Below are 13,264 nucleotides of genomic sequence, written 5' to 3' on the forward strand. Positions count from 1 at the left end.
GAAGAAAGAAAGAAAGAAAGAAAGAAAGAAAGAGAAAGAAAGAAAGAAAGAAAGAAAGAAAGAAAGAAAAAATTAAAGAAAGAAAAAAATGAAAGAAAAAACAAAAGAAAGATTAGAAGGGTGTGATGGCACACACCTATAATCCCAGGCCTTGGGAGCTAAAGGCAGGAGGATTGGAAGTTCAAGGCCACCCTCAGCTACAAAGTGTGTGTGTGTGTGTGTGTGTGTGTGTGTGTGTGTGTGTACGTGTGGAGACAGGGATTCCATGAGCCAAAGGACCCAGAGCTGTGGCCACATGGCAGAGTCACTGAGAGCCCTTTAAAGGGCAGATCCAGAAAGCATACAACTTTTGTCCTTTCAGAGGTGCATCTAGTGAGGCTTCCTAGAAGAAGGACAAATTCTGAGTCAGTTCACACTCGGATTTCTGTGCTTGTTGGCTAGGTGGGCGGCAGTGTGCAGGGAAACGTGTTCCAGTTCAGGCTGTTGCTGGAACAGAGCAAGAATGGGGACTGCCTTCACAGGAGGTCAGGAAGTTTCCAGCCCCTCGATGGCTTTCCTAGATGCACGCTGACCAGTGGTGTTGTCAACTTCTTCCTGGCTCACACAGACCGACTCCAAAGAGTTGGCTTCGACCCCCGCCTTCAACGAGTGGCTCACTCAGGTGGGAGGCTTGAGGGGTGATGCAGGGAGTGGGGTGGGAGTCTGCCTGGAAGCCTCTTCTTGCCACACCAGCGGGGAGCTCATGGTTCCTCTTGCCACCCTCTTGACCTCTTTTCCACTTCTGTGTCTCCCCTAGGCTGTCTGCCTAGCTGAGCACACCCTTCTTTCTTTCCCTACCACTTTGTCCTCTCCTTTCCCAACCCTGCTCCATCCATACTCTTCTATCAGAACATCTTTTCCACTTAAACTACAACTGGTGGCTTCCCTGGCCCTTGCCCCTTTCCTTTCTTCCACTCTAATGCCCATAGTTTCATTTAGTGGACACCTGATGGTGTCTCTGCTCACAAACGAGCTTGTCTATTTCCTTCCAGCTCAAGGACAGAGTCCTAGCCAAGGGTGTGACTTCGCATGGGGCTGGACCTCTCTGTGGGTACCACCAGCTTCTCTCCTCATGGAGTACAGGGAGAGGGAAAGCCTGGCTGACTTACTGCAGCTCCCCTTTTCTCCTGCTCACTTTCTTTGCAGAGTTCTTTATTGATGGTCTGGGGACACTGCTGGTGGGCTCATGCCCAGAGGTGATTGTCGGTCATCAGCCACGTAAACCAGTGGTGGACCCAGAGCTAGGTGCCCTGGAGAAGGCTTATAGTACATACCGGGCCAACACCAATGCTCAGATCCAGTTCAAGCTGGCTCTCTTGTACTTCAAGAACCATCTCCAGTGCTCCACATAAAGGTGTAGGACACAGCACATGTGCTAAAAAGACTGGCTGTGGGCATCTACAACAGTGGGATTGGCTATTAGAACTACCAAAAATGGACTCCTATCAAGAGGATTGTGGACCAAACTTGCTGGTAGCCAGAGCAGGTAGATAGCTCAGTCGCTGCAACCATCAGTCAAAGACATTAGAAACCAACAAACCACTGATTAGGGCAGTGGGGACAATGTTTATAACAACTATCATGCATTTGATTCCCTCCCATTCATAAACCATCTGCACACAGCAACTCATTTCATCTCATCTGCTCTCCTGCTAAAGATGTCAATTGATTGATATATTCATGTAGAGAATGATTGCTGGGAGCCTTCAAGATGACTCACTCACCACCAAACCTGACAAACCTGAGCTCGATCCTTGGGATCCCCATGATGGAAGAGAATCAACTCTTGCATAATTGTCCTCTGAACTGTACATGCATGCTGTGGTGCGCGCGCACACACACACACACACACACACACACACACACACACACTAAATAAATGTAAATAATAAAAGGGAAAAAGAATGACTGCTGAGAACATGAAGATGAAATTATGTGATCAGAATAAATAGAAAAATTAATAAATGTAAAAAAAGGATTTTCGGAGAGAAGACACGTGTAACCTTTATTATAGTATACTTTTATCATCGCTGTCCTTTAGTATTGGCTATTGTTAATCCCTTTCTGAGTTATACTTACAGGTTAAACTTGGATATGCACATAGGGAAAACACAGCCTCAGTATAGGATTTGATACGAGCCATAGTTTCAGGGTCCACTGGAAGTCTTGGAATGCATCATCCTTGAAAGTGTGAACTCCAATGGTCACAGACCTTACCCCAAGAACAGAGAGTGCTGCTTCCAGGTAGAGGTCAGCAAAGTTTTCTGTAAAGAGCCAGACAGCAGCTGGCTGTGGTGACACAGGCCTTTGATTCCAGCACTAGGATGACACAGGCAAGTGAATCTCTGTGAATTTGAGGTCAGCTTGAAATATATAGAAAGTTCCAGGCTAGCCAGGGATACATAGTGAGACCTTGTTTAAAAAATAACTGGGGCTGGAGAGATGGCTCAGCGGTTTAGAGTATTGGCTCTTTCTATAGAGGACTTGGGTTTGAATCTCAGCACCCACATGGTGGCTAACAACTGTCCCTAACTTCAGTTCCAGGGGATCCAAATGCCCTCTTCTGGCCTCTGAAGGCATTGTACGACATGGATGCACTTGTATACATCCAGGCATAACACTCATACACATAAAATAAAAACAAAATTTAAAAATCCTAAAATTTAAAAATATTTTAGGCTTTGTGGATCACTGGAGGTTTCTGTCTCATCTTTGTAAAAATAACTCCGTTTTCTTTCTTTTTTCTTTCTTTCTTCTTCTTCTTCTTCTTCTTTTTTTTTCTTTTTTTTTGAGACAGGGTCTCCCTGAAGCCCCAGCTGTCCTGGAACTCACTATGTAGACCAGGCTGGCCTCGAACTGCCAGAGATTCACCTGTCTCCCAAGTGCTGGGATTAAAGGCATGCACCACCACACCTGGCAAAATATAACTCTTTAAAACTATAAATTAATTAAGCTGGCATGGTGGCACACTCCTTTAATCCCAGCATTTGGGAGGCAAGTGGATCTCTGTGAGTTTGAGGCCAACCTGATCTACATAAGGAGTTCTAGGCCAGCTGGGGCTACAAGGAAACCCTGTCTCAAAAAGGAAAAAAAAAAAGCAAGGTGTGATGACTCATGTATGCAATCCCAACACTCAGGATGCTGGACCAGGAGTTGTCACAAATCTGAGGTCAGCGTGGGCTACATGCAGTATGTGACCCTTTAAGAAAAACCCTGGCATGATGGCATATACCTTTAATCTCAGCTCTTGAGAAGCAGAAACAGACAGATCTATGAGTTTGAGGCTAACCTAGAGCACATAGTGAGACCTTGTCTCAAAACAAGAGGTTTTTGTTTTGCATCTCAGTGGTTAAGAGCATTTGCTGCTCTCTCAGAGGATCTAAGTTCAGTTCCCAGCATTCACATCAGAGGGTGGTCTCACAACTGCCTTACTCCAGCTCCAAGGGATCTGGTATTCTTTTCTGGCCTCCCAGGGTACCTGCACTCACATGCACACACCCCAACAGACATATATACACATAATTAAAATAATATTTAAAACGAAAACAACTTCCTTCAAAAAAACCATAAAAATAAAAATGTGCTGGAGAGATGACTCTGAAGCTAAAGTACTTACTATGCAGACGTAGGACCCCAGCAGCCATATAAAAAGCCAGATGTGGCAAACAGTGTCACCCCAGTGCAGGGGACAGGCACAGGTGGATCCCTGGGACTTGCTGGCCAGCAAGACCACTAGAAACAGTGAGTTTCAGCTTCAGTGAAGAGATCGTGCTTCAGTAAAGAAGGTAGAATGTGATTAAGGAAGACACCCTGAAGTCGACCTCTGGCTTCCAAACATACACACACACGTGCACACCACACACCAAACAGCATCTCGTTGGTCCCCATCCCTTATTTTTAATAGTTTTCTCTCTCTTTGTGAGACAGAATCTCAGGTAGTTCGGGCTGGCCTTGAACTTGCTTGGTAGCCAAGGCTGGCCTAGAACTCTTGATCCTCTTGGATCTGCCTCCCAAGTGCTGATATTGCAGGCATACACCACCACACCTGGCTTTTTTTTCCCCCCATTGGTTTATTGAGACAGGGTCTCACTATATAGCCCTGGCTGGCCTAGAGCTCATTTATTGAAACCAGGATGACCTCAGACTCACAGAGATCTATCTGCCTGCCTCTGCCTGCCAAGTGCTGGGATTAAAGGTGTACACCACCATGGCCAGCCTGACTTTTAATTTAGTTTTATTTATTCATTATTATTGTGTGAGGACATGCATGCCACGGTGCACATCTCTGTGAAGTGGAATCTCCTTCTACCTTTATACGGGTTGTGGGATCAAACTCAGATCACTAGACTAGCATTGCCAGTCAGTTTTTGAGACAGGGTCTCCCTGTAGCTTCAGCTGGCCTGGAACTTGCTATGTAGACTAGGTTGGCCTTGAACTCACAGATATCCACCTGCCTCTGCCTCCCAAGTGTTGGGACTAAAGGTGTGTGCTACTACAACTGGCTTTTGAATCCCTTAATTTTGAAATATTTTATTTAGCATTTTTATTTTACGTGTATGAATGTATTGCCTGTATGTATGTAAGTACATCTGTGTCATGCAGTGCCCATGGAGGTCAGAAGAGGGTGTCAGATCCCCTGGAACTGGGGTTAAGGACAGTTATTAGCTGCCATGTTGGTGCTGGGAATCAAACCTAGGTCCTCTGCAAGAGCAGCCAGTACTCTTAACCACTGAGCCATCTCTCCAGCTCAATTTCTTACGGTTTATTTTATTTTTAATTATGTGTATGTGTGTGTGTGTGTCTCCGTGTGGTTATGGACATGTGAGTGTGGGTGTCTGTGGAGGCCAGAGGCATCAAATTCTCCCGGAGCTGAAGCTACAAGTTATAGGCACTTGTGAGCCACCCTACATGGGTTGTGGGAATTGAAGTCAGGTCTTCTGCAAGAGCAGTATGCACTATTACCAATGAGCCATCTCTCCAGCTCCTGGTCTTTTCCCTCACAGTGTAAATTTTTTAAAATTATTTATTTAATAACCATATAATTAGAAGAAGCATTTCATTACAACAGCATTGACATATTCAACAACAATTTCCAGAGCTAAGATGCATCGCTTTCAAAATTGGCTGTAAATTTTTTAGCCAATGTAAATTTTTCTGAATTTTTGTGGATTTCATACAGGATATCTTAATCATATTTAGATCCCCTCCCCTATCTGCACCCCCCATAGTGCACCCCCCTGATTTCATGAATTCTGTCATATATGTTAAGGCTTTAGGTCAAGTTTGTGTTCCCAGATGTCCCTCATCCACTGGAGCCTGTTCAGTCTGTCTAGTGTCACTTCCTTAAAGAAGATTAACTCTCTTTCAGCAGTAATCAGCTACCAGTAGTACCCAGCTAAAGTTGACCCTGTCAAAAACAAACAAAACAAAGCAAAACATCAAGAGTGCCTTACAGGTTGGGCAATTTCCCAAGACCACCCTCCCTTCCACCCTACCTCTTCTCAAACCTACATCTGAAGAGCTCTTTTTTTTTTGAGACAAGGTTTCCCTGTAGCCACAGCTGGCTAAGCTAGGGCCTGGATCTCACAGTGATCCACCTGCCTCTGTCTCTGCCTCCCAAGTGCTGGAATTAAAAGGGTACGCTACCACGCCCAGCTCACAGATCGCTTTTGAATCAGTCTCTCACCTGGATGTTCCAGCCGCTTATTCCTCAGCCTTCCTGCTCCAACTTCAAACAAGTCTTTCATATAAATTCACTTATCTCATCTTCAAAGACTTATTTATTTTACATGTGTATGTGTGAGTGCCTGCACGCATACATGTACACCATATGTGTGCCTGGTGCCCACAGAGGCCAGAAGAAGGCATTGGATCCCCTGAATCTGGAATTACTGACTGTTAGCACCCACAACTGAATCCAAGTCCTTTGCAAGAGTAGCCAGTGCTCGTAACCAATATTTGCTCATCTTTAAATTTTACCATCATGGAAATTTTCATGATGGATTTGAGTAATCTGTGTCATTGTATATGTGTCCCCCATTCCACTGTGTGTGGAGAGATCCTAGCTCTTAATATACAGTTTCTGGATGGCTTTTCCATGCTCTCTACATTTCCATAATAAATATTAACCTTCATATTCTAAAAAGTCAACATGGAGTCATTGAGATGGCTTAGCAGGTACTTACCAGCGGTAAGGTACTTGCCACTGAGCTTGACAACCAAGGCTGATGACCTGAGTTCGATCTTTGGGACCACATGGTGAAAGGAGAGAACTTACTCCAATTGTCCTCTGACCTTCACATATGCAGTGGCACATACAGACCCATATACACACAAAATAGATTAATGTAATTTAACAATGTAAAGGTAACAGTTATTTTAAAAGAAAGTAAAAGCATTCAAGAAAAAAATAAAATCAGGCATAGTGGCACATGTCTTTAATCCCAGCACTTGGGAGGCAGAGGCAGGCGGATCTAGGCCAGATTGGTCTTTAGAGCAAGTTCTAGCTGGGCGGGGCTCCAGGGAGACATTGTCTGGAAAACAAACAAAAAAACCAGAAATCAAAAAAAAAAAGTGTGGGGGGTGGGGAGAAAGAAGGAAAATAACATTAAATGCAGATGTTCATAAAAATTAAGCAACCACTTTTTGCCATCAGAGTCATGGAATGCCAGACGCAGAGTAAAGGCCTAGGCAATAGGGGTTGGGTGAGGCAGGCCTGGAGGTTCAGGGCATCCCTTATGACTTGGCATGGAGGAATGTTGACTTGTCTGGCTTAGCCCAATCTTCAAGGCAAAGAAGGGGATTTGTCTCATGTGCCACTTAACCCATGTGGTGAGGACACAGAGCAGGACAGACTAAATCCATCCCAGCTGTCAGCAGCCTGAGACTGGACAAGAACTGACCAAACATGACTGAAACCGCGATATTGAATATGAACACCTTTGATTTTAACTACTCAAAACAATATTACGAAGTGTGATGCTAAAGGCCTCTCAGCATAAAACTGGATCATCCCTTCTTTGGGGTGCTCCTATGCCCCTAACAAGTGGTTCAGTGTTTGGTAAGTCACTAGCCGCATTCAGAACCTGCCCCCTGAGAACTTCCAGCCACATCAACCAGTGTGGGAGGATGAGCAGGAGAAACAGAGTCCCACTTTTCATAGTCAACTATAATTTAGGCAAAGAACAAGAAGGGAAGCAAACCTTTAATGCCACATGAGGAATGCGCGATAGAAGCTTTCGGTGGGGGTGTCAGTTGTGTCAGGTGAGCTGGGAAGAGTTTTAAGCTAAGAACAAAGGAGGAATGCAAAGGGAAAACCAGGGAATGGAGAAGTGGGAATAGAAGGGTGGAGTTATAGTCACCCTCATAAACACAGAGGAAGTGACTGCAGTTCATTGCCAGGATAGAATCTTGACTGTTCAGGAGGGCTACAGCAGCTCTTGGGAAGTTATGCCAGGCTGGGCATAGTGGCACATGCCTTTAATCCCAGTACTCTGAAGGTAGAGGCAGGCTGTGAGTTCCAGGCCAGCCTGGTCTATGTAGCACAGAACTTTTGTGAAAGGGAACTAAGGAAAAGTTGAGGCCCATAGATGCCTGGCATTGTCACTCTTACTGGGAGCTTAAGGTGGGGTTGTTTTTTTTTTCTCAAAATGGAAAATCTTTAGTGTTTCTTCTGACAGTATGCAAAAGTTATAAAAATAATTCAAGGGGCCGGGCATGGTGGCGCACACCTTAAATCCCAGTACTTGGGAGGCAGAGGCAGGGGGATCTTTGTGAGTTCGAGGCCAGCCTGGTCTACGTAGTGAGTTCCAGGACAGCTGGGGTTTAAAGGAGATCCTGTCTCAAAAAGCCCCAAAAATAAATTAAATAAATAAATAAATAAATAAATAAATAAATAAATAAATATCACTGATAAACTCTTCTGCTTTCAAATTTCAAGTCCCAGCACCACATGACAGCTAACAACTGCTGGTAACTCCAGTCCCAGGGGATCTGACAGCTCTTCTGACCTCCGAGGGCATTGCATGACATGGGTGCACTTACATACATGCAGGCAATACACGCATAAAAATAATAAATAAAATTAAAAAAATAATTTAAGCAAAACTGAAAAATAGAAAGGTCCCTATATATTCACTTCCCAGGGATGACTGTCACCAACAGTTTTCAGATTTGTGCTAAGTAGGTTCTTGACTACATGCAGAGGTAAAGCACTTGGTACATTATATCTAAGAGGGACTCACCAGGATATCAGATCGCTCACAGCACTAAAAGGAGGCAAATGGACACAAACCCAGGGGACTGGGGCAGGGAGGAACACAGCCAAGGGCAGTTTGGTTGGTATGTCACTTGCTACCATTGGGCATGGCATGGCTGCCCCACTGCCCTGAGCAGTGTCACAGACATCACTGGAATCTGAACAAGGTCTAAAATGCTCCTGTTTCTGGGTGTCAGTCTCTGGTTTCTACCTCCACTGACCAAGCTAAGGACACCGTTTTCCACTCTGGCTGTTCCAAGAGAGTTGCCTTGGGGCACGGTCCTCCTGTCAGACTGGTACAGTGTTGGATTCCCTCAGGAAAGTGAGTCTTGTCACACTAATAAATAAATGGCACAGTATGGCTTTTCTTGTATGTGAGTGGTCTTTTATTATGCATATGACTTGGGGACGTTGAGTTTTGTTTTTGTTTGGTTTGTGTCTTAAATCTCAATACAATAACTTATTTTCTAAATTCTTGCCTAGCATTTACGGAATAGCCATGACTTATTTTGTCAATTTTCACTCTATTAAATTAAACAGTATAGTTGAGAACCTCTTTGAATATGTACCCTGGCACAGATACACGTCCAATAAGAGTCCCAGTGGTGAAACTAAGTCAAACAGCGTGTTAACTTTTTCCATGGCTTGACTTACCAGCAGAAACACATTTACACACCGTGAGTGAAATACAGGAAACAGTGCGGAGAAGCGTCTTTTCTTAAAAAAAAGCGATCTGATTGGATCCTTTTAAAGATCTGATTGCCAGGAAGTTTCAGCAATACCAACTGGCTTTGGAAGCGCACGCGGAAGTGGCGAACTGTAAGAGAAAGCCCCTTGAGTGGCGGAGCAGCCAAGTGGCGCGCACTCGGCTCCGCTGTGCGCATCCCAGGTGCGTTCGGGGTTTGAAAGGCTGTCCCACCACGTGCCTGGCAGGAGCAAACTCAGCACAGGGGTTCTAATATAAACAAGTAGGAAGCCCAGGCCGCATGTGCACACCTTTCTGTCCCGAGCCCCGGGCTGGACTCCATCCGACCCAACTTCGTGGGCCCCGCCAACCGGGCTCCCCTCGGACTTCTGGGGTGAGAACCCGGACCCCTAGAGGAGCACCGGAAGAGCATCGGGAAGAGGTTACACCCGGAGCCACAGAACATTCGGAACGCTAGGGGCACGGGAACCTGTGTAGGCCTGGGTGTGCTGTGCCTAAGGCGGGCAGCCGAAGTACAGTGGAGCAAGCAGACATGCAACAAAGCTTTGGAAAGGTTGCACACCCTCATGCGGCTTGAGAAGCCTCCCGGTCTCCTAAAGCCGCCAGCAGGTCCCATGGTGTAATGGTTAGCACTCTGGACTTTGAATCCAGCGATCCGAGTTCAAATCTCGGTGGGACCTCACGGAACCTTTTTGGCCTTAGAATCCCTGTTTTGGGGCCTGTCTACAGTTGCATCCAACCTGCGGCTGCGCCAGGCACCCGCTAACCTGCAGGACCGTAGTTTGGCCTCCCCTCCCGCCGCTGTCCACACGCTTACATTCAGGGACAACCTGGGCTTCGGTAGCAATGCGCAGGCGCGAGAGTCGGGCAGAAAAATAAACCGGGCGAAGGGAGTCCGAGCACGACTTTACCCCGAGGGAAGCTCACGGAAGGACCCGAAGGATCCCGAGGCTGCAGCTCCGGGCGGGGCACAGCTGCGACACCGCGCTTAGGAGGCCACGCCCATTCCTGGTTCCTTCTATGATTGGCTACTGCTCAGAACGCGCTGCTTGATTGCTCTGTGAACCGCGAATGAAGTGGCCAGGGGCGGGGAAGGGGCGCCTGTGAATGTCTGATTGGTCAGAGCCGGGGATTCAGGAGGCTGTGTGTTGGGGGTCAGTGGCCCCAGTGTGTTGTTGTGGGTTGAGCGGTGCTTGTCCAGTCTATCAGTTAGAAAAGAGTCCCAAGTCAAGGTTTCCACCCTCGGCAGGTCAGGGCATCTCTGCTGGCCTTTCTCAGCTTCACGGTGGTCCGTGAGTTTGTTCCGAGCGGAGGACAGGACTGTAAAAAGGAGGGGGGGGGGGCTGGCGTTCCCAGCGGGGTCTGGCGCGTGCGCGCACGACCTGCGGGGAAAAGGGCGCACCTTTGGGATCAAGAGGAAGGTAAGTGCAGGAAGTGTTGCCTTCTGTGGGTTCGTATCTGGGTTTTGAGAAGTGACTGTCCCTGTAGGGTAAGTGACGAGGGAGCCTGCTGACGCATTTACGTTCTCCCTACAGAGTGATTGGCACTGTGGCCATAGGCTCCAAGTCCTTGGGAGGATGCCATGGAAACAGAAGGGAGCTTCACTCCACTCTACCTCCTCTGAGCGCAGCTCTTCTCGGCGGGACCCACGCCCTCATTAAACACTTGAATGGATCAGTGTGTATGAGCCATCCCAGTCTCAAAAATACGCATGAGAGATGGGAAATCTGGCTCTACCAGGAGTAAAGCTTCTTATCGACTGTACGAAGAAGGAATCAAGATAGTGCCAGGATAGAAAGAAAATGCTTGGTGGAAAGATACAGCCCGGTCTCCATGGACGGTTGAGTTATAACAAAGGTGGCAGGCTCCACAAAGCATTAGGGGAAAGGACTCGCTTTCTGTAGGCTATTCTGGGGCAGTTGTGTCCACACGGAAAAATATGAACTCGGATTTTTCTCTAATTAGCACTAAGCACAGCAGTAAATCCCATGTGAATTATTGACCTGAAGTTGAAGGAAAGCAGTAAAGCTTTGGATGACAACACAGGGGACTATATGTGTCAGGTTAAACAATGTCTTAGTAAAAGGCACCATAGTAAGAAAAACGAAAAGGTAAGCCACAGAATAGAAAACGCATACCTGACAAGTAAATCTAGATTGTACTAAAATAAATCCTAAAAACCTGTAAGAAAACTGAGGGCTAGAGAGATGGCTCTTGCAGAGCACCCAGGTTTGGTTCCCAGCACACCGTGTCAGCTTACAACTGGCTGTAACTCCTGTCTGATATCTTGTTCTGGCCTTGCATGTAGTGCACATACATACATGGAGGGAAAACACTCATACAAATAAAAAAATCTTCAACATGAGGACCTGAGTTCCATCACCAGAACTCCAGAATCAATGTTAAAAAGCTGGAACTCCACTGGCTTCCATGTTCCATGTTCCAGTGGCACATGCCTTTAATCCCAGCACTTGGGAGGCAGAGGTAGGTAGACCTCTGTGAATTTAAGGCCAGCCTGGTTTACATAGTGAGTTCCAGGCCAGTTGGGGATACAGGGAGACCCTCCCTATCTCAGAAAGACAAAATATATAATTAAATTTTTAAAAAATTACTTTAAGGCCTATAATAATTTGGTCAGAGGGACATAAAGGACACTTTTTGCTCCTTGCCCTCCTAGGTTGACTAGTTCCGGGGGACTATGAGCATCTCTCAAAATGTCCTTTAATGGTGGTAGGTCACCTGTCCTCTTGATCAAGGAGACCCCACCAGATGGACTTGAACCAGTGTCCAGTTTACAAAGAGGAGGATCAACACAGAGGAATCATTTCCTCCATGCTTCCAAGCAAAGCCAACCATGGTCGAGTAGGATCTTTGACTTATCTTTATATAGGCGGAACTGGTAAAAGAAAGGAGCCAGGGGCTCCTCCCAAGCCCATGTGACCCCTGAGGAATATCCTCAAACGACCTTAAGAGTAAAAATAAATTGGTTTATCCGGACCAATTGTATGGCCTTAAACACCCAAAAGGAAAGTATAACCAAAGATTAAAGGGGCCAATATAATTTCTTAAGAGTCCATAGTCCAAGTTGCCCTCCTAGTTCCACATTATGTGTTGATGTTGATTTTTTTTTTTTTAATTCCTGGCACTGAAAGGAAAAAAAATTTAAGTCCCCAAACAAAAACAGATAAATATTGAGCAAAATGAAGCAGCAATAAAAGAAAATTTAAATATCTAAGTTTCTGTTTTATAAAGTTACTAAATAGACAAAACTATTGTGTATCATAGCTGCAAACTTGGAAAAATGACCAAACAAAGAAGGGAATAATTACTACTAGTAAGAAAAAATATTAAGTGAGACATGCTAATGCATAGTAAGAAAAACTTTATTCAGGGTGATCAAGGTGGGTGTAGGGACCATCTCAAGGAGGTCTTAAAGAGGGGAAGAGAGATTGGATTGGACCCCGAGTATAGCACTGACTGGTAGAGAACCAGAAGTCCTCTGAAACTGCTGCTGATCGTAGCTGCCTCTGAGGCTGCTACTAACCTTACTGATAAATTACACCAGGATTGGCTACTCCTGGAACTCAGGGGGAACTGTTGGATCCAGGCTGTGGCTCAAGATAGCCTGTCCTGCTTGAGCAAGGGGCCCTGCAGCTGCATCTGTTTCCTCATGCCCTAGCCCCTACATGATCTCTAACTCTTCCGATTCACAATACAGCTGTTTCCATCACGCAGGAAGGCTGCTGTCCCTCGCTGCACCCTTTGAATAAACACAGTCCTGTCTGAGGTCTGGTATCATCTCTTTCTTTCTCTCCTAGTCCTGAATTCTGTGCCCCCAAACCTAACACAGACCGTGGGAGTTCATAGCCAAGGGGCATGACAGGGCTGTCAGCTGGATGACCACAAAGAGGAAAGACCAAGAGTTAAGGGAACCCAGGCTAGATTGTCCTAACAGGACAGGCCGGGGTGATCAGACCCTAGAAGATGGTGAAGGATGAGAGTGACCAGATACTGAGAGTAAAGCTTATAAAACTGACTTAGCCGGAGTCTTTGTTAAAACTCTTTTTTGAGACAAGGTCTGACTCTGTAACCCAAACTCATGGCTAGCCACCTGTCTCAGCCTCCCAAGTGCTAGGGTTACAGACAAGAGCCACCACATCTGTCTCTAAAACTCGTGTGTGTGTGTGTGTGTGTGTGTGTGTGTGTGTGTGTGTGGTATTTGTTCCTTGGGAGGCGCAAAGTGTGGCTATAGGTTGACTTTG

At 46.0% G+C, this 13,264-nt stretch overlaps 1 protein-coding gene, 1 long non-coding RNA gene and 1 other non-coding gene across 3 annotated transcripts in view; all 3 read left to right on the forward strand.

The window, feature by feature from the left end:
• B4galnt2 (beta-1,4-N-acetyl-galactosaminyltransferase 2) overlaps window positions 1-1,391 on the forward strand; it is a 33,021-nt gene extending 31,630 nt beyond the window's left edge. The window contains exons 10-11 of the mRNA XM_008838300.2: window positions 442-661; window positions 1,186-1,391. Coding sequence (XP_008836522.2) covers window positions 442-661; window positions 1,186-1,391 — 426 coding nt within the window. The remainder of the gene's footprint in view (window positions 1-441; window positions 662-1,185) is intronic.
• An 8,219-nt stretch (window positions 1,392-9,610) lies between these two features.
• Trnaq-uug lies at window positions 9,611-9,682 on the forward strand. Its single transcript has one exon. It is a non-coding gene; the product is annotated as a tRNA-Gln (tRNA).
• Window positions 9,683-10,126: 444 nt separating this feature from the next.
• Window positions 10,127-10,924, forward strand: LOC115071284. Its single transcript, XR_003850374.1, has 2 exons — window positions 10,127-10,423; window positions 10,538-10,924. It is a non-coding gene; the product is annotated as an uncharacterized LOC115071284 (long non-coding RNA).
• The last annotated feature ends 2,340 nt before the right edge of the window (window positions 10,925-13,264 follow it).

The sequence above is a fragment of the Nannospalax galili genome, unplaced genomic scaffold, assembly GCF_000622305.1.
Source record: "Nannospalax galili isolate Female #2095 unplaced genomic scaffold, S.galili_v1.0 scaffold95, whole genome shotgun sequence".
In the NCBI taxonomy this organism is placed as follows: Eukaryota; Metazoa; Chordata; class Mammalia; order Rodentia; family Spalacidae; genus Nannospalax; species Nannospalax galili.